General features: G+C 57.8%; 12 protein-coding genes across 12 annotated transcripts; all 12 read right to left on the reverse strand.

The window, feature by feature from the left end:
* Positions 1–923: 923 nt before the first annotated feature.
* Positions 924–3,515, reverse strand: DQ04_01711000 (putative coatomer gamma subunit; the record flags this gene model as incomplete). Its single annotated transcript, XM_009311046.1, has 1 exon — positions 924–3,515. The coding sequence occupies one exon, from the start codon at positions 3,513–3,515 to the stop codon at positions 924–926; it is 2,592 nt and encodes an 863-aa protein (XP_009309321.1).
* A 725-nt stretch (positions 3,516–4,240) lies between these two features.
* DQ04_01711010 (hypothetical protein) lies at positions 4,241–6,496 on the reverse strand (the record flags this gene model as incomplete). Its single annotated transcript, XM_009311047.1, has 1 exon — positions 4,241–6,496. The coding sequence occupies one exon, from the start codon at positions 6,494–6,496 to the stop codon at positions 4,241–4,243; it is 2,256 nt and encodes a 751-aa protein (XP_009309322.1).
* Positions 6,497–6,633: 137 nt separating this feature from the next.
* DQ04_01711020 (hypothetical protein) lies at positions 6,634–7,371 on the reverse strand (the record flags this gene model as incomplete). Its single annotated transcript, XM_009311048.1, has 1 exon — positions 6,634–7,371. One exon carries the CDS (start codon positions 7,369–7,371, stop codon positions 6,634–6,636), a length of 738 nt encoding a protein of 245 aa, XP_009309323.1.
* A 239-nt stretch (positions 7,372–7,610) lies between these two features.
* Positions 7,611–8,072, reverse strand: DQ04_01711030 (hypothetical protein; the record flags this gene model as incomplete). The annotated part of the gene is made up of 1 exon (XM_009311049.1): positions 7,611–8,072. One exon carries the CDS (start codon positions 8,070–8,072, stop codon positions 7,611–7,613), a length of 462 nt encoding a protein of 153 aa, XP_009309324.1.
* A 382-nt stretch (positions 8,073–8,454) lies between these two features.
* Positions 8,455–9,543, reverse strand: DQ04_01711040 (hypothetical protein; the record flags this gene model as incomplete). The annotated part of the gene is made up of 1 exon (XM_009311050.1): positions 8,455–9,543. The coding sequence occupies one exon, from the start codon at positions 9,541–9,543 to the stop codon at positions 8,455–8,457; it is 1,089 nt and encodes a 362-aa protein (XP_009309325.1).
* Positions 9,544–9,944: 401 nt separating this feature from the next.
* DQ04_01711050 (leucine-rich repeat protein (LRRP)) lies at positions 9,945–11,927 on the reverse strand (the record flags this gene model as incomplete). The annotated part of the gene is made up of 1 exon (XM_009311051.1): positions 9,945–11,927. The coding sequence occupies one exon, from the start codon at positions 11,925–11,927 to the stop codon at positions 9,945–9,947; it is 1,983 nt and encodes a 660-aa protein (XP_009309326.1).
* A 294-nt stretch (positions 11,928–12,221) lies between these two features.
* Positions 12,222–15,524, reverse strand: DQ04_01711060 (splicing factor 3B subunit 1; the record flags this gene model as incomplete). The annotated part of the gene is made up of 1 exon (XM_009311052.1): positions 12,222–15,524. The coding sequence occupies one exon, from the start codon at positions 15,522–15,524 to the stop codon at positions 12,222–12,224; it is 3,303 nt and encodes a 1,100-aa protein (XP_009309327.1).
* A 516-nt stretch (positions 15,525–16,040) lies between these two features.
* On the reverse strand, positions 16,041–16,445 carry DQ04_01711070 (hypothetical protein; the record flags this gene model as incomplete). The annotated part of the gene is made up of 1 exon (XM_009311053.1): positions 16,041–16,445. One exon carries the CDS (start codon positions 16,443–16,445, stop codon positions 16,041–16,043), a length of 405 nt encoding a protein of 134 aa, XP_009309328.1.
* Positions 16,446–16,722: 277 nt separating this feature from the next.
* Positions 16,723–17,151, reverse strand: DQ04_01711080 (40S ribosomal protein S17; the record flags this gene model as incomplete). The annotated part of the gene is made up of 1 exon (XM_009311054.1): positions 16,723–17,151. The coding sequence occupies one exon, from the start codon at positions 17,149–17,151 to the stop codon at positions 16,723–16,725; it is 429 nt and encodes a 142-aa protein (XP_009309329.1).
* Positions 17,152–17,522: 371 nt separating this feature from the next.
* DQ04_01711090 (serine/arginine repetitive matrix protein 1) lies at positions 17,523–20,948 on the reverse strand (the record flags this gene model as incomplete). The annotated part of the gene is made up of 1 exon (XM_009311055.1): positions 17,523–20,948. The coding sequence occupies one exon, from the start codon at positions 20,946–20,948 to the stop codon at positions 17,523–17,525; it is 3,426 nt and encodes a 1,141-aa protein (XP_009309330.1).
* Positions 20,949–21,535: 587 nt separating this feature from the next.
* On the reverse strand, positions 21,536–23,839 carry DQ04_01711100 (putative PIF1 helicase-like protein; the record flags this gene model as incomplete). Its single annotated transcript, XM_009311056.1, has 1 exon — positions 21,536–23,839. One exon carries the CDS (start codon positions 23,837–23,839, stop codon positions 21,536–21,538), a length of 2,304 nt encoding a protein of 767 aa, XP_009309331.1.
* A 237-nt stretch (positions 23,840–24,076) lies between these two features.
* DQ04_01711110 (hypothetical protein) lies at positions 24,077–25,720 on the reverse strand (the record flags this gene model as incomplete). Its single annotated transcript, XM_009311057.1, has 1 exon — positions 24,077–25,720. The coding sequence occupies one exon, from the start codon at positions 25,718–25,720 to the stop codon at positions 24,077–24,079; it is 1,644 nt and encodes a 547-aa protein (XP_009309332.1).
* Between the last annotated feature and the right edge of the window lie 32 nt (positions 25,721–25,752).

Consider the following 25,752-nt stretch of genomic DNA (forward strand, 5'->3'; position numbering starts at 1 on the left):
CATCATCATCATCATCATAACATCGCTTGTCTTCCCGAGCACTCCGCTTCCGAGGACGCCGCAAGTCACCGCCAGCGCTTACCGTCGCCTCACGCACGGGCTGCTGCTGCTGCCCCGCGAGGGCCACTTTGCCAACGAGAGCGTTCGTGACGTTTCGGCCGAACTCTCGTTCCACTCGCCTCTCCATCCCCTTCCCCACTCGTCTCGTCGAGCGCCTGGCTCTCCGCAGGAAGGATGAGCTGCCCTAGAAAACAACGGTCAGGAAGAAAAAAAAGGAGAGAGAAACAAAAAAAAGTGAACAATAGATTGGGTGGATTGTCTCCCCGTGAGCGGTTGTGTGCCTGTGCCTGTGGGCATGTTCGGCGAGTCACACGAACGGCAGATGCCACGCCGCAGGGTACCAACGCGTATCCGTTGACCACCGGAAGCAATCCGCACACACACACACGCCGGCACTATTTCCTAATGCTGCTCTCGTAGCGCGAGATTCAAAAACAAAAACAAAAACACATGGTTCACTTTACGCCGGGAAAGATGACGAAAATAATGCTGTGCGTGGCCTCTCCTTTCATTTCTTTTTTTTTTGTTGTTGTTGTGGTTGCTTCCTTTTTTTTCGCTTGTGTATTCTTTTTTTTTTCTTATATATATAACTCTCCTTCTCGCCCGCCCTCACTGTGCGCTGAGGCCCGGGGGCGGGCTGGCACGCAGCGCGGCGCCGCGAGAGTAACGAGTACGCCCAAGTCAGTGGGGGAATGGCTGAGCCCGTGCGTCGGCGAGCAACGGAGGGCAAGGGAGAGGGCAAAGCCCATGCGCAAGTGACGGTGCAGCGCACACACACGCCCCACGCGTCCCCTATCTCCCTCTCTCTCTCTCTCTCTCACACACACCCCGCCTCGGCTCACTGCTCTGTATGGCACTGCTGCCTAAGAGAGCAGCGCCGTCGAGATGTACTCGCGCAGCTCCGCCGTGGCCCCGCGCAGCGTGAGCTGCAGCGCCACAGTGTTGTCCTTTGCAATGAACACGCGCGCGGTGATCAGGACCAGCGCCCGTGCGCGGTTCGCCATTGTGCCGGACATCTGCAGTGTGTGCGAGGTGGTGGTGATCTTTTCCGGCTTGCCGCCCACCACATACATGCCAAAGAACTCCACCAGCTCACGCGCGGCGACGGTGAGGTTGCGCATCGAGCTGAGCGAGTACGTGCCGGTCGTTTCCTCGCCCTGGAGTGTGTCCCACTGCGTGTCGAAGCCACCGCGCAGGTTGACGGGCGTGATGAAGTCGCTAACGTTGATGTCGAAGCTCTCCAGCGGGTACTCCTCCTCGTCCTCCTCGTCGCCGTCGTCGTCCTGCATGGCGAACTTGAAGCGGCACTCGACGGGGCCGCTCGGGAACTGCTCCTCGTCGTAGCGCAGCACAACGTAGCCGTACTCGATGGCACCAGGCGCGACCGCGTCGATCGGAATCGCGTAGAGCGGCTCCACTTCTACCTCCTCCGTGTCCACGTCGATGGTGATCTTCTTGAACGTAATCTTCTCCATCGTGTTCTTGACCCTAAACTGCAGCACCATGTGGGAGGCGTAGGCGTGCTTCATCACCGCCACCACGTACTCACTGTCGGGGTCGGTGAGCGGGACCGGCTCGCTGCTGGCGCACGGCTCACCGAGCTCGAGCAGCTGCTTCACGTTCCGCATCTTCTCGCGACCTTGCAGCACGGCGTGTGAGACCACCAACGCGTCCTCCGTGCTGCTCTCCTCCGCCGACGGTATCGCATTGTTCTGGGAGATGACGTCACTGCCGTGTGTTTTCAGCACCGACGGCTTCGCGTTGATGCGCGCCTGCCGAGTCATCGCCACGGCGTTGGCCACGTCGCACACCATTGCGCGGATAGTGTTCTCGTCCTTGTGGAGGAAGAGCTTCGTGTAGAGCACGGCGCGGTCACGCACCTCATCGTCCGTGTCGCTGCAGGTGCGCTTCAGCAAGGTGACGATGGAGCGGCGCAGGGACGGCACGCGTGCTGCCAGTTTCGCCAGCGTGCTGACCGCCACCGCACGAATCTCGGGGCGCTCCAGGGTGGCGTGATTGTACACAAACCGCACAAATGTCTTGGGGTTCTCCATCAGCGGCACCTCCTCGCCGAGGTACATCAGCACGCGCCGCACAATCTGCGGGTAGGTGCAGTCGTCAATGAACTCTGAGAGGTACTTCAGCACGGACTCCTTTGACTCGGGGTTCGACTTGGCGATTCCAATCGTGACGTCCACGATGTTCTCCTTCAGCTCGCTGCTGCCCTCCTCATTGAGCGCCTTTGAGAGAAAGCTGAGGAAGATGCTGTACTTGGCAGGGAACTTGATGCTCAGAACACGCATCGCGTCGATGATGACCATCTTGAACTCATCACCCAGCTCCCGAAGGTAGGCGGCGGCGGACAGCTGGGAGATGAGGCGCTCAATCGTGAACTCCGTGCCGGTCTTGAGCAGCGTCGTGATGGCGAGCGTGGCGATGATGCGGTTGGGATCAGTCACGAGGTTCTCAATCTCCGCGTTGATAGGCGACACCGCGGCGGGGTGCACCGTTGCCACTTCATTCAACAGGCGAATGGCGGAGAAACGTAGCACGGCGTTCTGCGCGTTGAGGTACAGGTGAACCACCATCACAGCCGGCGATACCTCCTTCGCAGTGATGTTACGCAGCGAGCAGATGGACTTGATAGACTCAAACACCACCAGGTCATTGTTGTTGTGCATCATGGACGTCACGAACCTGTAGATATCCAGCGACCCCTCGAAATCCTCCCGCATCAACTCAGTACATATCTTTATGAGCAGGCAGAGGGCGAGCGGGGAGCGGATCTGCCCGTTCTTCGCCTGATCAATGAGCCGCGTGACGGAGAGGCGGTCATTCTTTCGCATCTTGTGCAGAAGCGCAATGGCAGGGTACTGCGCCTTGCCGCAGCTGCGCAGCACCTCCGTGAGTTGCGTCCCCCACTTCTTCGCCATGTCAGGGTGCGTCTGCGCGATGTGCAGTCCCGTGACGAGGGCGGCGCACACCACGTTGCTGCTCTGCGAGGTCAGCGCCTCCACAATGGTGCGGTCCATCGACGCGTAGAGGGAGCTGTTCATCACCTTGAAGAGCGTTCGAATCCCATTGCACTTGCTAGCATCGTTGTTGCTCTTGATATCGATCATGAGCGAGTTGGAGGCGATAAAGCGCTGCTCCACAAGCGGGCTCAACTCCTTCATCAGCACGTAGTGCAGCCGGCGCAGCTTCGGATGGCTCGACTGTAGGAGTTTGGTGGACATGAAGAAGAGATCCGTCGCCTCCGCCTCCGTGAGTGTGGTGCCGGTGTACATGAGGTAGAGGCACTGCGTCATGGAGCGCAGGCAGGCGGAGATGTCTAGACGCACATCGTTGAACACGCGGCACTGCTGAAGTGCGGAGGACTTCTCGAGCCCCTCAAACGGGAGGGAGTCCTCCTCATCCTCCTCGTCGTAGCGGTACCGGTCACGCTCAATGTTCATTTCCTCCCGCTTGGTCTCGTTTCCGTTCTTGCTCGCGGTTCACTCCCTTTCTGCTTTCTTGTTGCTGTTGTGGTGGTGGTGGTGGTGGGTTGGGAGTGTTTACTCCCTTCCTTCTGTTTATTTGGTCGTCTGTTCTTCTTCTGGTGGAAGAAACAAGAACCACAGTGGCAGAATGTTCTGCTGCTGCTGCTGCTGCTTGGGGGTTTTAACTTTTTCGGCCTGCTATCGTTCACGTATATGTATGTATGTGTGTGTGCGCGCCACTGTGGCACCAACACGGCTTCACAGCGTAACCGGCGCGGGGCAAAAGACAACGGTGCAGGAAACAGAGAGAGACAGAGAGAGAGAGAGAGAAAGGAAACAAACCAAACCCAAAGGTGTGTGAGGCGCCAGGTAGAGACACACATATAAATACACACACATACGCACACACACACATATATATATATATATATATAGCGCTCTTGCGTATGAGCCGTGTGCAGCACGGCAGGGGGGAGAGTGGTGCAGAAGGAATGCGTCCAGCGGCGGAAATAGACAGACACGCATGCACACAGAAAAAGATGCAGTTCAACGCACACACAAACACAGACGAACACAAAAAATTCCGTCGGAAAAAAATTACATGCAAGACAGACGCAACTGTACATCAGCTAACCGTCAACAGAATTGGCTGTCAAACTCTCTCGTGTGTTTCGCCAGATATATATATATATATATATCACTCACAGTGAGCCTCCTTCCGCGAAACTCCCGCCCTCCGCCGATACCTCTTCATCTTCCTCCTCCTCGCAGTACTCGTAGTACACCTCAACGACCTGCCGCGAGCGGTATCCGCGCCATACGCGCTGCACGTCAATAGCCGACCTCCAGCGCGGGTGCGCAAAGAGCGCAGTTTGAACGTCTCGCCGAGCCAAGCAGCTACGGCCGCATCGCTGCAGCAGCGGAACCGCCGTCTCCAGCGTCATCACTACCCCACCCTCACCTCTGGTGGTAGAGGCCGTGGCATCGGCAGGTGTCATGGAAGTGACACAAATAGGCGCAGCAGGTTCGACGGGAGGAGCTGCCAGGGCAACAGCTGGAATAGACATAACTACAGGAACCACAGCACGAGGAAGGGCGGCGGCTGTGGAGGCACTAGCAACAGCAGGGGCGAAATCGGATGCCCACTCACTGGTTGCTTCAGGTGATGGCAAAACCGGTTCGGGCCGGCGTTCTAGAACGCGATGCAAGTTCTTTTGTATCGTGATAACCGCGCGAGTCCCACGTATCACATCTCCGCGTCGCTTCTTGTTCTCGATGATATCCTGCTCAACCTCAAGACGACGAGCGGCAACAATCTTTGGATTGATTACGCGTCCTCGCACAAACGACTGAATCATCGTCGCGTAGGTATACAGAGACTCCATGTTGATCTTCGCCTGGTCGTAGTAGGCCCGAGAGAAGCGGAGCTGCTGCACGTACTCGTAGGCGGCGTGACGGCGCCACGCGCACTGAATGCGTCTCGCGCAGAGCCGCAGCATCGCCGGTGTGGGCCGAAGCGACACGCCCCTCCGCCGCAGCCTCTGGCGCACGAGAAACATCCGCGCGGCGGCCTGAATGCGGATCGCCGCCACCTGTCGGTAGTGCTCCTCCTGAACCGCACGTGCCGCGTCGCGGCGGCTGAGCCGCCTGCTGTGCGCGCTCCACTGCGCAGTGTACGCGCGCCACGCTTTTTGAATGCGTGTCGCAAAGACGTGGCGGTCCCCACGCAGATACTCCTCTTTCCTCTTGTACTCGCTGTACATGCGCCATGTTGCTTGTATCTTTGCGGCACTGTAATGCATCAGGTGCTCCATCAGCTTTTTCTCGCTCTGAAGCTTTGCCTCCATCCTCGCCGCCGCCATCACCCGGCGACCAACGAAGCGGCGGTACGCGCGCTGAATCACGCGGGCCTGGTTGTGTCTCCACTGCAGCTGCAGCCACAACACCCTGCGCTGCCGCCACGCCAGCCAGCGGCGCACCAGACACTGAATACGCAGCGCAGCATCCGTCACCTCCTCGCCTCGGCGCCGCAGCATGCGGGTCTGTGTGTGTACCTCGCGCAGGGATAGAAGTTGCCGCTCTCCCCGCTTCTTCCACACGATGCGGAGCAGAAAGCGGCGCAGGACGTGCAACAGCTTGCGTCGGTGCGCACACTCAAGGCGACAGCGGAAGCCACGAAATACGGCGAGAATCTTCAGCATGTACAGCTCCACGTCGGGGAGATGCTTGATGCGCCCCCACTCCACCTCAAAGGCCGACTCCTGAGCCTCAAGATACGCCGCAACGTCGCGCTGGCGAGACGCCACCACCGCGCGGCCAGCACGCACCGCCAGCACATTTCGCCACCACCGCTGCACCGGTCGGATGCGTACAGTGAGCATTGCAATGCGGTCCTGCTCCGCCAACCGTCGGCGGGTGCGCAACTCGCGTGCACGCAGTCGCCCCAAATGGCCGCGCCACACGGCCTGAATACGCTGGCACGCCGCTACAGCACGATGAATGCGAATGCGCGTCATACACATGCGCCAGAATGCCTGCAGACGGATTGCCGCAGCGTACCGTCGGCGCACCTCTGCAATATGGGCAATGAGTCGCTGGAAGGCCGCAACGCATTGCATTCCAAACGCTTCTACACTCTGCTTCTCGTACAGGTATCGCTGGATGAGCGTAAGACGCTCCACCTTGAGACGATGCTCCCTGCGCAACTTCTTCTCCAATATGTCCTCTCGCGTGGCGAGGTGGTTGCGAAACGCGTACTGAATCACCTCCGCTGCCTCGCGCCTGAGTGTCGTCAGTTCAACAAGTTGCAGGCACTTGCGGTAGAGGAGGCGCATCTTAATCCCACGCCAGCAACTTTGCAACGCCACCACGGCCATCTCAAATCTTTCAAAATCCTTATCAGGGACGAGCATGGAGAGTTTTCGAAGCTTCTTGTCGGTGATGGTGATGTACTCCATGGGGGCTTTCGAAATGGCCAGCGGCTCGGCGGGTGCAACGGTGGTAGAGCTCTCCCGACGCGATATCAAATGCGATTCATGGAGTTCCGGTGAGTTGGCGCTCGTTGTGCGGGTCATATTATGACCAAGTGTGCCGATCAGTTGCCGCAGCTCCCTGCGGAGGTGCTTGTAGCAATCGTATGCCGGCTTCGGCACAAAAGTGACCATTGTTGGAGACTCTGAGCCAGCGTTGGAGCGCAGCGAGTAAAGGCCCTCACTGNCCTACGAAACGACTCCATCACCGCACTGACGGAGAGCTGCGGCACCCCCTTCGCCTTCTTCGCTGTCTTTCCCGTCGACCTCACCCGGCCACGCGGCGTGGCGCTCCGAGTACGCAACGGCGTGGCGCTCGGCTTACGCGGCGGCGCACGGCGCTTCTCTTTGATCTTCGGCAGACGGCCCGACGGCGTCATGGCGGACGCGAGGCGGGCAGTGCACTGTTCCACGGTGGGCGGCGCCTGCAGCGCCTCCGCCTCGCGCAAAAAGACAACGAAGAGCGCGTCATCCACCAGCGCCGCGTCGTCGGTCAGAAGCGGCAGCCGCGGCGGCTCCTTCTCGCTCATCATCAGAGCGCCACTTCCGTCTTGCGCGGCCGCCAGCCGGCGCACGCACCGCGCCGCAATTGCGCTGCCGGCGTCGAGGTACTTTGCTGCACAGCACACGGCTAAGTGGCAGTGGTACAGCTCCTCGTCGCGCAGTCCACACCACGCCGAGAGCGCCGCGACGAGGTGGTGACACATGATGGCGTGTTTCGCCACGCTTGTACGGAAGCCGGCATAGAGCGTCGAGACCCCGCGGCTCCCCGGCACCGCCATGCGGAGGCACACCTCCGCCATCTCGCTGCAGCAGGCGATGAAGTCACGGGCGATATCAAACCGCTGTGCGGCCACCAAAACGACTGCCAGGTTGTACAGCGTCAGGGTTGAAAAGGCGGCCCCCTGCACCTTAAGAGCGCGCAGCAACGTCTGCGTCACGAGCTGTGGCGGATCGCCCGCAGCCTGCTGCAGAAATGCCTTGTTGTTCAGCGTCACGCCAATGAGGTAATTGCGCAGCGCATGGAATCCCACAAACTCGTCTAAAACCCCAGGGACCGGTTTTTTAGGCAACTCAATGAGGTCCAGCGACTTGTCAAAGAAGAAGCGCACCTCGTCTGGCGGAACCGCCGTGTGTACACGACGTAGTCCCTCCTGGTTGGCGGCCGCCACAATCTCCTGCACGCGCTGCCACAGCGGTTTTCCTTTGCGCAGGGTGATAGGGCCNCCGCCACAACTTTCAGCATCACGTCCATCGTCTCGCGCGCGTTCACCCCACACACGTGGTGCACACCCTCCTCTAGCACGAGCTCCGCATCGCGCTGCTCGCGTTTCTGCCGAGCGCTGGACTTGGAGGAGACCGACGCAACGCTATAGCGCCCGGCAGGCCCGATGGCCGGCAGCTTCAGCAACGTCCCCGACGCCCGGGTGCTCTGCGAACTCCGCGGCCGCCGCGCCGATGCGCTGCGTGACGGCCCCCCGCGGTGCGGCACCGTCACGTTCATTTCGCGCCCGTTGCTCAGAGCCCCTGCACCAGTCTCGGCCTCGGTCGTCAGCCGCCCTTCTGTTTCTTTCCGCTGTAGTGCGAGTGGCGGTGGTTTCTGTGTGTGTGTGAGTGTGAGTTCGCGTAGTTATTTGCGCGTGTGATGACGCCTGCGTCCTCCTCAACCCGCAAATCTGCGCGCGGGGGCACAAATACAGCACCCAGCATCAAGGAAGCGCAAAAGAGTAAAAAAAAAACAGAAGCAAACAGAAGAAATGAGGGAATGGTGATATTACCAGACAACTTGGCATACACGGAGACATACACAGGTATAGATTTGCATTGCTTGGAGGACCACGCCCCCTCAGTCCCTCACGCCGCACACTTCATGCCGGGCCGAGGCATTAATGGTGCGGGGGATTCCAACTCCACTGCGCCACCTCCACCGCCCTGGTGACGAGGGGGCTGTAATCCGGCGTGGCGTTGAGCCAATTCGGCGGAATGCGGCGCACACCCATGCGCGCGCCGAGCAGGGCACCGACAATGATGCTCCGCTGGCAGACGGGCCCACCAAGACGAATAGCGGCTTTGACGCCATCTGGAAAGGTGCGTGCACCCCTCGCCACGACGAGCCCCTCGCGCACCACACGAACGTCCTGCACCAGAGCGCGGGCCGGTAGTACGCAACTGTTACTGCCACTGCCGCCGCCGCCGCATGGAAAAATAGGCGCGGCATTCGGCAGTGCGTTGTCATGCGCTCGCGCCGGGCAAAAGGACGCGACGTCCTCCGGGAAAATGTCCGCTGTCCCTGGCACCGCCATGAAGGCGGCGTTGCGGTACGGATCGGGGATGCTCTGCAGGCAGCGCAGTGCAACGCCGAGCGCAGAGAGAGTGTAATCCCGCACAGCGTTGCGTGAGTCCACCCCAAAGTTGCCCGCCGGCGGCTCTGTGAGAAAGTCAATAAAAGGCGTTGCGTACGCCCGCAACGTCGCGTCGTCGGCCCATGGGTAAATCACCGGTAGTGGCAGCACAACGCCCAGCACGTGCAGCAGAGAGGCGTGCTCGTTGGCGAAGCAATCGGGGTGGGTGCGGGCCGCCGACACCCATTCATCCTTCACGTAGCTCACCGGAAACTCACCCCGGGAAGATGCCATGACGCGCAGCAGCTGCGACGCGAAGAGGTGCGTGTAGGAGTGGTGCCGCAGCGGGCCCAATGGGTGGCCTCGACGCCCATCACGACGGGGGCCGGCCTGCGCAAACACCAGCGGATCCTCCTCAGCCATCACGTCTCCCTGCGCCTTGGCCTGATCCGCCGCAAAGGCGGCAATTTCCTCCACCGTGCAGCCCTCGAATGCGTGCGCCGCCGCATCAGCAACAGCAGCCCCAATGAGCAACCCTGTCTGCTTCTGTTGGATGTCGCTAAGTTGCCTGAAACTGCTCTCGTAAAAGTTGGTGATCCGTGCAACAGGGTTGTGATGCAGCGTGGCCACCATCCTCTTGCTTCACGTTTCTTTTTCTTTTCTTGTTTTGTGGAGGCTTTTTGCCGCGCTTTCTGTACGCTGTTCAGCCTGTTATCGCCTCGAAAGTGCCAGCAAGCAACGCAGGCAAAACAGAAAAGAGAAAGGGCAAAGAGGAAACCAAAAGTGGTTCACCATGCAAATAGGAAGAAGTAAGGCATGGATGTCTCTGTGTGCATCCATCTGATCTTGGTATTTCTCCCCCACCCCACCCCTGGCTGTGGGTGTGTAGGAGTGAAATTTTACCATTTTCTTCTGCTTCGTCCAACTTAAAGGAGTCGTCATCATCGCCCCGCTACTACCACCTCCAATCACACCAACACCACCACCACGGACGGAGAAATAGCACGCTGCATCGTCTATGCAGAGTAAATGGATCAGAGGTCATGCAGGGGCGATGGTGATGTGCGTGCAGTCTTTGTTTCAGATGGTGTTGCTGCATCTGCTGCTTCTATCGATGTGCCTACCCCTGTTGCTTCTGCTGCCGCCGCCGCCGTATAGGAGCGGTCGGAACTCGAGGCAACGTGTCGCGAGATGATTCCCTCCATCGCCCTCTCCGGGTCAGCGTACCGCTGTAGCCGCTGTCGCCGCATCTCCTGCACCATGAACCCCCGCATCTCATTCAGTGCATCACGGAGTTCGGCGACCTCCAGCTGGAGCTGTCGCACCTCTTTCACCTCTCCGCGTCGCCGCGTGAGCCAGCTTCGTGCTAAATATCCCCGACACACACGCTGCAGATCCAAAACATCGGGTCGCAGTGAAGCAACAAACTCATCGTAGCGGTCTTTGAGGCGGCGCCAACGTTTTCTATCAACGTGGCCTCGGTAGTATTTTTGAATTGTTGTAGCCGCAGCGGTCCTTTTCAGGTCCACAACACGCCGGAACTCGCCCATATCGCCCCACATTTGTTGTAATAGGGATTCAAAGGCTTCAAGTCTTTGCACCACCTCTGCCATCTCGCCTCTGGCAATGTGAGTGTTGGCCTGCCACGCCTCGCTCGTACTCAATGAATGAGAAGTTACTTGCTGGTGCTGAGCCCATGAAGGCCAACAACGAGGGCGACGCAGGTTGTTTCTGATGCGCTCGCAGCTCCGTTGAATTTGCGGTGGAAGATGACGCCGCACAAGAAATCCCCGTGCATATTTCTGCAATACAATGGTGGCAAACACCCGCCTTGACATACTCTCCCCCCAAAGAACCTCCACAACGCTCGACAAGTGTTTCATTTTCTTTTGCATCATTTGCAGTACAACTTCAGCAGAGGGTGGTCGAGAGTTGAGGCTCGTTGTGCTTGCACCAACACTAATCGTCGTTGGCAAGCGGGCCGTCATGCCGCCCAATGACGGAGGTGGTGAGGTGTTTCTCTTCGGTTGCGTGACCAACTGTTCTCGTTTCGTTCCCATGGAAGAATCGGCGACTGGACGTGTGGACAGTAGGGGAGAGAAATTCCGCAGGTACGTCTCTAACCGTGCGCCACTGTTGTTATTCATCATCTGCATTGCCTCATAGCTGAGCTCCCCCTGGTGGCGAAAGAGTAGTGCTGCCGCTTGCCGCTCCTCGTGCGAGAGTGGAGCTTCGTCTACGGTCTCCAGGCATGGCAGCAGAAACAATAGCCATGACTGCACGGCACCTTTGGCGGCAGCCGCGTCTTCCACGCACGGATTACCCCGCACTGTCAATACCTTGAGCGTCTCTGCCAGCACAGTGAGGTTGGAGAGCACCTGCAGCGAGCCCAGTGAATTGTGGGCCAGCGACAGAGACGTCAGCGCGAGGAGCGGAAGCCGGTTGTCGAGGTCTGCGATATTATCAATGCGGTTGTGCTCGACGTCGAGCTCCGCCAGGATCGGCATGCTGCGCAGGTCTGGCATCTCGATGAGCTGGTTGTGCGCCAAGTTCAGAACCGTGAGCCCCTCCAGCCCACCGCTGACGACGCCGTCGCCATCGTCGGCCAGCGGGTCGCTCCACGTGCCGCTACCGCGTGGGGATGCGTCGAAGTCTATGAGACAAATCTCGTTGTGGGAGAAGTCACACCGGCGCAGACGCCGCAGTCGACGCAGGAGAGATGTGGAGTGCGCGTCTAACACCCGCAGTGCGTTGTGGCTCAGGTCCAGGAACTCGACGCAGGGGAAGGCGTCCACGCCCTGCAGGGTGCTTATCCGGTTGTGGGAAGCCGTTAACGATGTGATGTGCTGCAGCGGCGCGGCGAGCGAAGCAGCGAGGCCCAAGGTGGAGAGGCCGACGTGCTGCACGCGGAGTGCGCCATACTTTTTCTTCCCAGCACGCGACAGAGTCTCCTGCAGCTCCTCGATATCGTCCAGGCATGTGTGCTCGCCGCGCACGTTTGACACGTCCAGCAGCATGGATGGGGTCCTTCCTTTCGTTCCTTCAGCAATCATGCAACACCATTTAAGACACACACACATACACACACACAGAGAGAGAGAGAAAACAAGCACAAAAGAAACGAAAACAAGAAGAGCAGGAGGAGATAGAAGGAAGAAGGCGCAATTTTTCGCAGAGAATATACATCAACAGACACAGACGGTAACAAAGAGCAACAAGAGTATTAGCAACCAAGTGGGGGTGGCTGGATTACGTGGTTCCTTCTGTTTTCGTTCAAGGATGTCAAATCCAGTCACATTTTTTCCTTTGCATTACAGCAGAACCTCGAGCTCATGCCGCCTGTATGTGTGCTTGGTGTCATCCTCGATGCTGGGGTAGTACGGCACCAGTGCATCTGGACTCGCAACGTAAATCATGTTGTACGTTCTCCTGTAGATGTCCCGCACCTTCTTTGCCGGGTGAAACAGGCCCTGAAGAAGATACTGCAGCATCTTGCCAGACCCCAGCACCAGACGTGCGGCCTCATAGAAGCCAACAACGGCTGTAATCATCTTAAGCCGCTCCTCGCCGACCTTCGTCTCATTTCGCGAGAGAAGCTCCACGATGTTCGGGTGAATAAAGTTGAGGAAGTGAACTACAACCTCTTCAAACCCATCGTTGCCCGCCACGGCCATGACAATTGCGCGGCACGCCTCCACAGCCATACGGCGGTGTTGAATGTCTGTCTCAGTGAGGGCCCGCACTAGTAGTGGTATGAGCGGATACACAAACTCTTTCCCTACTGCTCCAATCGCCTCGAAAATGTATCGAATCGCCTTTAGCACTGAATGCTGCACAATCGTCGCCACCTGCTCACCTTCACTGACCTTGTACTCGTTCAACAGGTATGGAATAACGGTAAAAGGACCACATTCACGTGCAATGGCTCCCAACGCAACAGCAGTGCAGATACGAATCTTACGCTTATCCTGCTTGAAGTTATCCACAAGCTCGAGGATAATGGCGAAGGGACGAATCTTCTGAGCGATGACACCAAATGTTCGGGTGCACGCACGACGCGTCTCGCGACGATCCGCGTCGAGCAGTTCAAACAATCCCTTGGTTGCCAAATCCTGCAGGTGAATCGCCTCCACGTCCTCGTCACAGTTCGTCGCAATCTCTTCAACGAGCAGAATAGTGTTTAACTGCACATTACTGTTGCGATTTCGAATAATGTACGTCAGCTTCTTTAATAGTTCCCGCACAGACGGCTGGTACTTTGCAGCACCCAATTCCACCAAAATTGCACGTGTTGCTTTGAGGTTGGCGCTCATCACAGCAGCTTCATCATCCTCTAGGCGATCGAAGAGGCTGCGACCGAGGTCCTGAAGGAACAGCACGCCGTCAGCCTCCTTCACAGTGTGGGCGATGCGTGCCGCGAGCTCTGCTGCCTGCATGCGTATCATCCCTGGCATGTCACGGCGGCTCTTGATGAGATCGAACACCTGCCGCAGGTACCGCTTCAGCCGCACCCCGAGCGAGTTGCAGATAGCCGCGAGGCCCTCCAGCACCACACGGTTCAGGCCAGTCTCGTCCTGCTTTACCGCAGCAATCGCACCATCGAGCAGCAGGGCGACGAGTGTGTCCGGAACGCCAAGCGTCCCAACCGCCCGTATGACGCGCCGCACTGTATCAATCACCATGCGCTGAAAGTGCTCGTTCTCGTCCTTCATGTCCTGTACAAGGTACTGCAGGATCTCTGTGCTGCCAAGTTTCTTGGAAATTGACACGGTTGTCTCAATGAGGGCGGCAGCTGTCTTGCGCTCTGCAGCGACGCGGCGAATCGACCAAAATCCGTCGAAGAATGGCTTCAAAATAACATCGCGAATAAAATTCGCTGTGACACCATCAGCAGAGACGCACTGTCGCACCACCTGTAGCAGCACACGACGGTGCTCGTCCTCTGGGGTGTTAAATTGGTTCACCAGTGTCGGCATCATGTCGGAGGTGTACTTCTGTGCGTCGTAGGGTGCCATGAGTGGGACAAGCGAACCGAATGCACGCACAAACGGTCCGGCGGTGCTGCCGATGCCGCGCTTACACTCCTCGCGCACAATGAGTACCAACGACTCGAGTTCTTCAATGCCGTACGGATAAGTAGCACCCGCAACGTGGGCAAGCGCGTTGGCGGCTTCACGCTTCACGCGCGGCTCATCGCGAAGCAGTTTCTCAAAGATGGGCACGAGCTCCACCAAATCGCCAGTAATAGCGTGCATGAGAATGGACGCCAGTTCAGTGATGGCGCGGGCGGAAGTTTGTCGTGCCAACGCTACAGGCGAGAGAGACATACCATGGATGATCTGCAGCGCCATCTGCGAACCCACAGCGTAACCGACAATAGCAACCACCTTTGCGGTGTGACGCCGCACGCCATTCTCAACGTGCGCAAAGTCCTCCTTTATGGCCTCAAACACTGCCTCGTAGCCCACCACACGTGTCAGCAACGCGAGAACTTCCTTGCCATCCTCCCGCACAGCCGTTTCCTGGGCAGAAAGCAGCACCTCCATCATGTGCACAATCTCCTTGGTGGAGCCACGCACCTCCTTCTGCAGCCGTGCAATCACACCCTTCACAAAGTCCACAAAGTAGTGCTGCTCCTGGAGTTCAAGAATTCCCGATCGCCAGACGTGAAACGTAAATTGAAAGAGTGGTTCCCTGCCAAAGATACGGGCCTTGTCCAGTAGGAACCTCATAGCAACACGCCGTTGATTGGTGTCACCATTCTTGATCTTAAAGAGGTTCTTCATGAGCAGATACGATGGCAGCACCTCTACGGGGATAGGATTCACGTTGTGATATTTCAGCAGTACCTCGAACACAGGTGCATCCTGCGGCTTCATCGGTGGCATGTCGTCTCCAAGACTCTCCGGAATATCATATGTGACAGCCGCCGCCGCATCGTTGCCCTGACTCAGCACAAAGACATCTAGCGACTTGCTGGCGAGTTCGTAGAAATTCGGCTCCTCTGGCGGCGGCGGGTTGTAGTCGGCCGGCGGTTCCACGAGTTTAAACTCAGGTGGGAGAATGGCATCCAAGTGCTCCTCCGTCAGTCGCTTGTTTTTCATACGCCACTGTATCTCCAGCCTTCGCGCCTGCGCCTCAATATTGGCGGTGATGGCCGACTGCGATTCCATCCCAGCGAAGCGTGACTGAACCGGCGTGGAGCCCTCGAACTGATAATTTGGTGTGGCACCGAACGCCAAACCTGCCGCCGGCGTGGCGCCGGCGAACATCGGCGTCGTGCCGCCAAACATCGGCGTCGTGCCGCCAAACGTCGGCGTCTGCCCGCCAAACGTCGGTGTCTGCCCGCCGACCGTTGGTGTTTGCCCACCCTGCCCGCGCATCATCGGTGTCCTGACGGAATCGACGATGTACGCGCTGGGTGTCGGTGTGGAGTGGCCACGCCACGCCGAGAGCTCTGCGTTGACGATCATCTTTGGCGTATCGCCGCCGCGCTGGCGCGGTGTGCCGGCGCCCCACCGTGACGACGTTGGCGTCGGTGCCGGGGCGTTGGATGTCGTCTCCCAGCGGTGCGCCTTCAGCGCAGACTCGCCGCTACCCTCTTCATCAGCCATTGCTCCTATTCCTTTTCTTCCTGTCGAGGAAAGGCGCGATATGCCACGCAGCGGGGTCGATGGTTTCAGCACACGCACGCAGCGAGACAGAAAGAGACACAATGAGAATCCCGCAGCTAGAACTTGGAGTACAAGACGGCGACGTGCTTCACGTGCGCCTCGTTCAATAATAATAATAATAATAGCAATAACAGTAAGGAAAGTAGTTGTGGTGTGTGTGTCTGTGTGGGTGCTTGTGTCGCGCCACGGCCCTTTCCCTTCTTACGAATTCCTATGAACACAGAGACCGATACAAGGGGTGTGCTCAAAATTCCAAGAGACCAATGACAGTAGACGTGCCGAGAAGAGAGCACTTCAAAGGGGTAGAAACAAACATCATAAATAGATGACATTAGCATTTCCTTAGTCCCATAGAAAGAGGTGCGAGTACATCATATATATATATATATATATATGTGTGTGTGTGTGTATATATATATATATATATGTAAACGCACCAACACCAAGCCGCCTTCATTACGTCCAGACAGCTGTAGAGAGCAGGTAGTCTATGAGCACCTGCGGGTATTTCTCCCGCATCACCTCCAGCGGCAGTGTGTCCACGAGGGTCTTGTCAAACTGCACGCGGACGTAAATATGACGCTTCCCCGCGCCCTCAAGGGCCCCGTGCAGACTGTCACCGACTCCGCTCGGTGACAGCTGCTCCACCGCCGCACTCCCCTTGTTTGACGCAGCTTGCTCGCTGGTGATGCGAGAGCAGTAGAGTCCCAGCACCTTCACGCTAAGGAGACCGCTAGTGTTCATGGCTGACGGCGCCCCGACGCCATCGCCGGCGCCAAGGCCGGCAGTGTGCCGCGCGTATGGGCGCTGTGGGAATACCTTCGGCAGCACGCGCAGCTCGACGAGGTCAGACTCCCGCATCTGCCCCACCCCAATTACATGTATGTGCGCACAGAAATAGGCATCAAAAATGAATAGAGAAAGAGAGAAAAAAAAAGAGAAAAGCGCCGTGCAAGTGGAGCTCTAGTGTGAGCCGGACGACCTCACTTACACAGAGGAAAACCAAACAAACGGCAACGCCGTCCCCACCCTCGCAAAAAGGGAGCACACGAAATGTATTCTCATTTCAAAAATTCAAACGAAAATCACTCAATGGAGATCAAACAACAACAGCGGCAAGGCGGAGATCGTATCGCTCCTACTTGCGGGCAGGCGGGCGGCGGTGGCCACCCTTCTTCACGACGGGCGCCACAGCGCTGGCGAGCACGACGTGACGCGGCACGCCAGTCTCCATGCGCTTCAGCATGCCAAGGGTCTGCTTGTCGACCTGCACGCCGTCCTGGATGGCCTGGTCGACGTGCGACACCTCGGGCACGTAGTCCATGCGGCGCTCGCGCTCCTCCTCCTGCAGCTTCAGCGAGATGCCACGGACGGGGCCGCGCGCAAGGCGCTTCATGATGTGCGTCGTGTAGCCGGCAATCTTGTTCTTCAGCTTCTTGGAGCGGGCGATGGTGACATCAAGGATGACGCGCTTGTTCTGGTAGAAGTCCTTGTTGAGCTTCGAGAAGTACTTCTCCACGATCTGCTTGGATGCGCGCTTCACCGTCTTGGTGCGGATCTTGCCCATGATTTCTGATCGAGTGGTCCCTTTCCTTCTTTGAGAGAACGCAGACGACACAAAGGAGTATGAGAGAAGGTATCCATCTGGCGCTGGGGCAAGCGCTGCAGCGTGTGGAGAATCGGCAAACCCGAATACTGACAGAAAACAGAAGGGAAGCGGGGGGAAATGAAAACCTACAGGCCCAACAGGCGTTTTTCTTCGTGTCTGTGGGGGAGGGGGGTGAACAACATAACGAAATGGTACACAATGAGCCTCTCGATACAGGGGGTTGTGACTGGGCGTCTGGGGTACAGCAGTGAGTATTCCCGACATGATGCACACACACACACACATATATATATATATATATATAACTCTCCGTTTCGCTCATTCACTCTCTAGAGTGTTCGGTTCCGGGTCAGTGCGGCGTACAAATCCTGCGCGGCCTGCCGCCTTGCGCTGCGGCCCATGTCGCGCAGCAGGCAGTCACGCAGCGCGGCGACCACCTGCTGTGTGTGCTGGTGCGGGCGCGTCCGCAACACCGCCAGCACTGAGTTGGCGCCCACATCGCTGAGTGTGTCGAACGCCTCAAGCCGCACTTCCGCCGTGTCGTCGTTGAGGGCGAGCGCGAGTGTGCGGATGACTTTGCCGCCGCACGCCCGTAGGCCGAACGCCGCCGCCGCGCGTGACGCCACGGCGGGGCTCTGAATGGCCGTTTGTGACACGTACAGCTCGCCGTGGGCGCCGCCGTATGCGCAAAGCGAGTAGAGCAGCGCCTTCTGCACGGAGAATGGCAGCACAACGGACTCAATCAGTTCCTTCATGATTTCGAAGGCCTCGTTGGGTGTCTCGCTGTGGTAATACATCGCCGCCTCCTCACTGCGGTGGTGGTGCGCAACAGCACCACTACTACCGGCGTTGCCGCCGCCCTTGTTGTTGCTGCTACTTCTGCCAATGACCTCCGCGAGGGCGTAGGCGCACTCGAGCACAACATCCTCCTCAATATCACCAGCAGCAATGGCGACACCAAGCCGCTGCACCACCATCTCACGCAATCGGCGCGTGTCGCCCTCAACGCCAAGCGATGCCTCTAACATATCAATCTTCGCCAGCGCACGCACGCACGCCACACGCGTCGACACCGGCAACTCCAGGGTACTACTACAGCTAACACCACCACTTGCGCCGCTATTGCTGATGATTTTGTTGTTGTTACCACCGCCGCTGCTGTTGTTGCTGCTGCTGCTTCTGTGGCCGCTGGTGATTCTTTCCAGCAGCGCACGCACCCCGCGCAGGCCCAAACGAGCAAGAGCCCACGCAACGGTCTCGTGATTCATCGCGTCGTCGTGCAGACATGTGGTGAGGGCGCGGGCGGTGGCCTCCGGCATGTTCGACACGGCGCCAACTTCGCCTAGCCCAATACACGCGGCGTGGCGCACCCGCCATGACGGCGCACCCAAATTGTGCAGCAGTAACTCGCAAGCGGTATTAGTCACAGTCGGCGATGTGCCTTCGTGCCGCACGAGGCGCCCCAACGCCACGAGACCCGCCACAACAGCGGCCTCTCCCCCATCACTCTCGTCGGCGCACTGCTGCTCGTAGCGTGACACACACTGAATGACGTAATCAAGGACAGGTGGTGCCACGTGTATAGTCACAAAACCCGGCAGCGACGCGAGCGAGACGAGTGTCTGCTCCACCACACTCAGTGGTGTTCGTCCGTCAAGAAGAATTGTTATGAGCGTCTCTTCAATGGCAAACTGTTCGTCCTCGCGGCCAATGAAGCACGGATCGTATGAAAACGGTAGCACACGAGGAGGCAATTTCGAGGCATCTTCAAGCTCGCTCTCGTGGCGTCGTAGTGACTCCTGCACGGCTTCAGGCATCCCCTGCTGACGACACGCCTCAGGTGCCCCGAGAGCAAAGTCTTGCAGCACGAGCGGCAGTGTTTCGTAGGTGTGTAATGCACGGCGAAAATCCATCGAGGCAGTGAATTGCAACAGCTGCCGACGCACTGTTTCAGCGTGTAGAATGACGTGCGTCGGGCGGTACGGCGGCGGGAGCTGCAGGGATGACTCTCGCCGTGGCCTGCCGTCGCCGTCCACCTCAACGTAGCCCGCGTCGACTGGGGGTTGATAGAACACAATTGTACCACTCAGTCGCGGCGCGCCAAGGCAGTAGACAGTCGTGTGACCCAGCACCGGGTACGCCATCGTACTAATGCCGTAGACCGCTGCCGCCCGAACGGCCGCATCGCTGCGATTGCTACTCGCCATGCGGCAGAGCGCCCGCACGCCATCATCGCCGCCGACCGCACGTATAGCGAGCGCCACGAGTTTCACACAGCCCTGTACAGATGTGAGCATCTTGACTAGAATTGGCAGGGCAGCCTCGGCGCGCTCGCCAAGGCCGATGAGTGCAGAAAGGATGTGTGACAACCGCGAGTTAGGATCGCTTGCATCGCACTCAGTCATACAACTTTGTTCCGACAACTCCGCGAGAAACATCGGGACGACAATGTGGCGTATGGCGTCGCCCGAGTTCACAAGCGCCGTGAGCGCATACCACTCCCGACAGTGCGGTGTTGTGTCATCACAGCAGCCCTCCATGTCGCGCAGTGCCTCCCGCAGCGCAGCCGACCCCATTGTCGTCAGTTCACAGAGAAAAGGCATCAGCGGCTGACTAGAAAGCTCTTTGTTCGTATAATCGAGATCCGTCACTTGAGTAGGGAGAGGCGAGAAGCCCTCATCGAGGTCATCGGCGCGGCTAATAGGGGATAGAAGAGCAGACGGTGGCGTCGCCTCCACCCAGGTTATTGGCTGGGGAGTATCGGCAGGCAGCGGCTCCTGCCGCTGCTGAATTTCATGCAAGAGCTTGTCCTGACGCTGCCTACGCTGAGAAAGAAGTGACTTGGTGTACTCGCTTACGGCAGAGGAGGTGAGTACATCTCCTGATTTTATTCTAGAGCTTAACTCTTCTGTTGTGTGCCGTGTAGATGTATCTCGTCGTCCTTCTGTGCATGGAGTTTCGTAAACGTTTTCCACACCCGTGTCTGTGGCTCCACCACTCTTGCGGTGTGTACGCTCGCGTCTCTTGTGTGTCTTATTATTCCGCTCGTCTCGCGTGCTGCAGGTTGTTGTGGTATGCGAATAAAGTGGATCATCAAAGAAGACATCGTCTTCTTCCCTGTCCTGTGGTGGAGAAACCAATCGTGATACCGTGTTTGGTCTGTAGTTGTCCGGTGATTGGGATGGGTCTTTTCCTTTCTCGCCTGTCTGCTGCTTGCGCTCATGGCGATGGTTGCCTGTGTCACTACCAGCTGTCCCCCTCATCCCTCCGGCTTGTTTTCGCATTGCCACAATCTCTTTCAGTACTCGTTGCAGAGCCTGGTTCACATTCCCACCCTCCGCAGGGCGGCTGGGCGGAGACGTCCGCACCGTCGCTGTGGACTCCGCAGCGTCGCCGCTGTACGATCTCACGCCCCGTATGTCCTCCTCCTTCTCCCCCAGCCAGGAATATGTGGGGTGATGCGGCGTCGCCGTCTGCTGATGATGCAAGTGGCTTTCTTCCGCCCTGCCTTGAAGCGGCAACTGCGGATTCCCGGTTGTTGAGGTTGGGTGCCTTGCAGCCTCCGGGCCCCAACGCGCGGGTGACGGAAGCGAAGCGTTGCGCCGGTGGTCGTCACCAGCTGCTGAAGCGGCTACACTACTGCTCAAATCTGTGTCGGTTTCGGGCGGAAGTGGGTCCAGCACGTCCTGCTGGCGCAGAAGCTCCAGCTGCCGGAGGACTGCATATGCTCGCGAGAGCCCGGCGGTCTTTGCCATGAGCCCAATCCAGAGAGCTGTTCTCTACAATCTCACACGCAATCAACCAAAGGGGGATGTGATGAAGATTACAAATAACACGAACAGGGTTATTATTGTTACGGTAGTGCGATCCGCTCCTCTGCCCCCGGGTGGCTCACACGAGGAAAGAGCATCCCAACGCATGCGGTGGTGTCCGCCCAATCGCATCAAGCACCGCTCCCACGAATACAGAGAGGCACACACACGCTGCTGTGACGACAAGAAAGGCAGAGACAAAGAACGGGCGCCACGACAAGGCGCGGCAGTCACAAAGGCAAAGAAAACAAAAAACAAAAAAAGAACCTCCCCCCACCCCTAAAAAAAAAAAAGTCGATTTGTAGTGCATGAAAAATAGCACCATGAAAAGTAAGAGAGACATCATCACAATAACAAGTCAATCAGCAAGACAAAAATAATAAAAAAAAAAAAAGAATGAAAAAAAAAAAGGGGAAAAGGACAAAAAAACGACGCGTTCCACATCTGTACGAGAAGGTGGTAGAAACAAAAAACGAACAACAAAAAAAAAGGCGGGCAAATAAAGCCCGCATAAGCCGCCCACTTCTCATTCATTCGGTTAATCCCATGAGACGCGGACTCTGGCGCTCCACCCACGACGCACGTGTGCAGCCATCCGACGGCGCAAAGTTTGTCATGATGGAGGCGTCCTTCAGCTTCTTTGAGAATTCCAGCGCACTCCGCTTGACGATAACCATGTCGCTGCGGATGTTCTTCACGATGAGCTGATCCAGTGATCGTACACGCGAGCAGGCCACGTAAATAAGGTGTGGGCACTCAAAGAATTTCTCGCAGTCGAGTACGACAGTCCCCTCCAGAGTGAGCCCCTGCACCTTGTGCACCGTGAAGCTGTAGCCCAGCTGCAGCGGCAGTGAGTACAGTTCGTGGCCATAGAAAAAAGTGGAGGGTGTGCCGCCGACCGTGAGTGAGAGTGGTGGCACCTGAACCACCTCTCCGCTCAGCAATCGCACAATGGGCAGATTAGGGAACATATTCTTCTCCAGTAGCCATCCGTAGAACGTCTTCGCCGGTGCCTCATGGCGGCGCGGAAACAGGTCCGGGTTGGGCAGAGCAAAAGCCTCGACGACCCCCACACTGCCGTTTGACACAGTCCGTGAGAGGTTGCGGTTGACCATCACGCGACAGCCCAACTTTAGCCGCAGTGGTGTGAGGTGCTCAGCGTTCGGATGGCTTGATACGTCTGCAAGCGCCATCGACACACTGAGTGGTACGAATCCCTGTGGATCCTCGTCGTACACCTGACGCAGTGTTGCCTTCAGTCGCGAAGCGGTACTATCCATAATTTCCTTCCATTGGTTCTTGGAGACGGCAGTACTGCTGATGCCGAAGTTGCTGCTGCCGCCACTCCTGATCCCTTTCCGGGCTGCCACCCCGTCGTCTGGGTGGCGAAGGCGAATTATCACACCGCCCTTCGCTGATCGGGTCGGCATCACCACCACATTGTGGTCCGCGACGTCGACACCAGCAATTCTCTTGATCTCCTCTGTCATTACCTCCACAATCTCATCGCGGTTGGGCAGATGCTTCCGCTTCCGGAACTCTACGAGCCCTGCGGAGGTGAAGTTGCCAATGAGTTGCAGCGGGCCGCGCTGTGGTGTAAAAATCATCTCTTCGCTACGTAGCTCACAAAGCTTTTCATCATTCAGCCTTTGTGCATCTCGCCGCCTCGGAAAAATGTGCGTCACATTCTCTGTGTTCTCTGAGAGCGGCCGGTCGAGTGATGCGAAGACCTTGCGATCAAACTTCCCGACACGCAGCTGCGCCAGCATCTTGTACAGCGGATCTCCCTGCGCGTGACGCATCGGTGTCACTAACTGCACAGCGATGAGATGCCGGAACGCCGCGCTCTGGTAGCATGGTCCAGCAGACGCGCTGTCTGTGGTGGCGAGCTGCAAAAAGTCTCCGCACGCGATTACCTGCAGCCCGCCAAATGGCAGTGGCTCCAGTCGTGCCATGCGCGCCTCCAGATCAAAGGCGTCAAAGAGCTCAGCATCCAGCAGGGAGACTTCATCGATGATCACAACGTCCACCGCACGGAGTGCGTTGGCGTCCCATCGTTTTTTTAGCCCCGTTGCGTCGCTCAATGGTACACCAAAGGCCAAGTGAAAAGTGCATCCCCCAAGCTGCACCGACGCCACGCCTGTTGTCGCCGTCATGGCCACACGCAAGCCTAACTCTGTCAAGCGACGGTGGATGGCTTTGAGCAAAACCGTCTTGCCTGTGCCGGCACTCCCACCCACAAACATGCTGTAACCCCGTATTGCGCATCGAATAGCGTTCTCTTGATCTGGCGTCATTGTCATACTCGAGAGCTGTGGGTCATGCATGGCATCCAGCTTGGGCGGCAGGTAGGCGCTTGTGAGCTCACCGTACAGCCGGTGAATCTCCTCGTTCACAGCGTCGGCGGCATCCGGTCTTGAGAGCAACGCAGTCAAATTCTTTCGCCATGAAACAATCGAGTTCAGAAAGGGCCTCAGGGCATTAGGGCTCGCGGTTTGTGCGGCCGCTGCGTCCCATACAATGCGAAAGGGGTTTACAGCGCTCCGCTTAAATCCGACGCGCAGAAGCTCTTTTGCCACGCGGCTGCTCGCTGGTGTTAGGCGACCTGTGAAGGGGTTGATGAATGCATCGCTTCCCTCTGATGCACTCATACATGCTTCCTGCAGCGGTTGTGAAAGAACGGCGTCGCCAGAGGGCAAGCTCCGACGTGCTCTGTTTCGTGGCATTGTTACCACTTGGCGCACAGAGTGGGCCGCGCGCCTTCGTCGCAGAGCATGATACGATGTTGTCAGCTGAAATAGGGAAGCCAGGCCAGCAACATTTATGCGGCGCATCTTGTAGCAACGCCTGTGATGTCAGTCTTGAATATATATATATATATATATATGCGTTGAACGGGGAGGGGGAGTGAAACAAAAACAAAAGAAAAGAAAAAGCAAGCGAGGACAGTAGATGCATGAATTATGGAAATTGTAGGCTCAGCTCTGTAGGAGGAGACATGCAGACGGCACCTGCACGCGCGCACCCGCACACACGACTAAATCAGTAAACCCAAACACAGCATGCACAGCTTATGCAGGTTCTCCATCTTTCCGAAGAAGGGCACCCAGTTCGTGTGCGAAGCGGACACTGTGCCGCCCATACTTGCGCTGCATTTCCTCCAAGCCACCCTCCCGCATTGCGCCGGGGCGGATGAGGCACACGCACGTCGCCTCTGTGCCATACACCGACATGTTCGGGAACGCGATGGCAAGACGGTCGTACCCCTCAGGCACGCAGGCAGCCAGCTCCTCTAGCAGTGTCGACAAGGGCACGCCGGCCGCCTTCACCTCGCGGAGCAGCACAAACCATGCTGTGTGGTCTTCCTCCCTCTCCTCCGTGGTGGTTTTCGGCTCATCTTTCGACCGCTTTTGTTCAACCGCCTCCTGGGTGATCTCTTTTGGCGTGAGAAATGCACGGAAGATGCGCATACTGAAGAGATCATCAAACTCGATGCAGAACACAATGTGATCGCTGAGGATATTTTTGCTTTCAAGTGGCTGATGATGCCTCGCAAAACGACGAATCCAGTTGATATCTGCCGCACTGAAATCGTTCATACTCGCCATATCCACCACATCCTCAACGGTGATTGTGTCATCCTCACCGTTATCCTTATCAATCTCCTCCGGCTCCTGCACAGGCGAAGGGGCATTCATCTCCATCTCCTGACGACCGCGCTTGCGATCGGCAGTCGCAGTGGGAATGACCAGTTCCTCTGCAGCGTCATGCACCTCCACCAGCTTCCAGATGGTCTGCATCGTGCACTGAGCGCAGTACCCATTGCACTCCCACTTCTGCACATCGTAGTCCACGCGTGCTCGTGACCCACAGCGAAGACACACCTCGTCATATGCGACAGGCCCCTTCTTGCCGGTTCCAATGTGGTGAGCCGCCTCACCAGCAGTGTTGATGGATACTGGCAGTGTGTCACTGGAGTTGTTATTATTGTTGCTGCTGTTGACGGTAGCTTCATGATCGGCAACACCCGCCGGTCCGGTGGCGTCCGTGCGGCGCAATATCTCTTCCACTGTTTCACCTGCCTCCAGGGAGAGAAGCTCCTCATGCGTGTAGCCCACTTCCACTGCCCTGCGATATTCGTCCGTCGCGCGGTCGAGGCGGCGCACCATATTGGCCGTCGCCTCGTCACCGAAAGCGCCGATGGAGCCAATCGCAGCGTCCGGGTCGCGCCGCATACGTCGCAAGTGGAACTTCGACTGCTTCTCACCGGCATTCTGCTTGAGGGCCTCGATGTTCTCTGGGCGGGCGTCAGGCATTCTGTAGTGCAGCGAGTCCTTCTTCAGCACAAGCTGCCGCACCGCCCCTGTGCCGCGGGACTGGTGACTGAGATTGTACTTCTCTGCGAGGCTGTGCAGCTCGCGGCGGTCGTTGGGCGCCAACTCCTTCGGCAGCTCTAGCACCGTCTTGGTGGGGTCCGCGACGAACATCTCGATCTTGCGGCACCAGGTGTCAAAGAAGTGGCTCCTGTTGTCCTTCGCCTCAGACGCGGCAGGAGGCGGGCGCGGGCGCGACGTCGCCGAGTCCTGCCGCACCTGCAGCGCTCCGGTGCCCTCCGGGGCCTCTGCCGGTGCCGCTGCGTGGACGCGGCGCGCCATTGCCTGCTTGGCCTTCTGCAGCGCCTCCAGCATCTCCTCGCGGGATCCTACGGTCGACATGGCTGTGCACACACAGTGTGTGTGTGTGTGTG

This window comes from Trypanosoma grayi, assembly GCF_000691245.1.
Source record: "Trypanosoma grayi strain ANR4 Tgr_171_V1, whole genome shotgun sequence".
In the NCBI taxonomy this organism is placed as follows: Eukaryota; Euglenozoa; class Kinetoplastea; order Trypanosomatida; family Trypanosomatidae; genus Trypanosoma; species Trypanosoma grayi.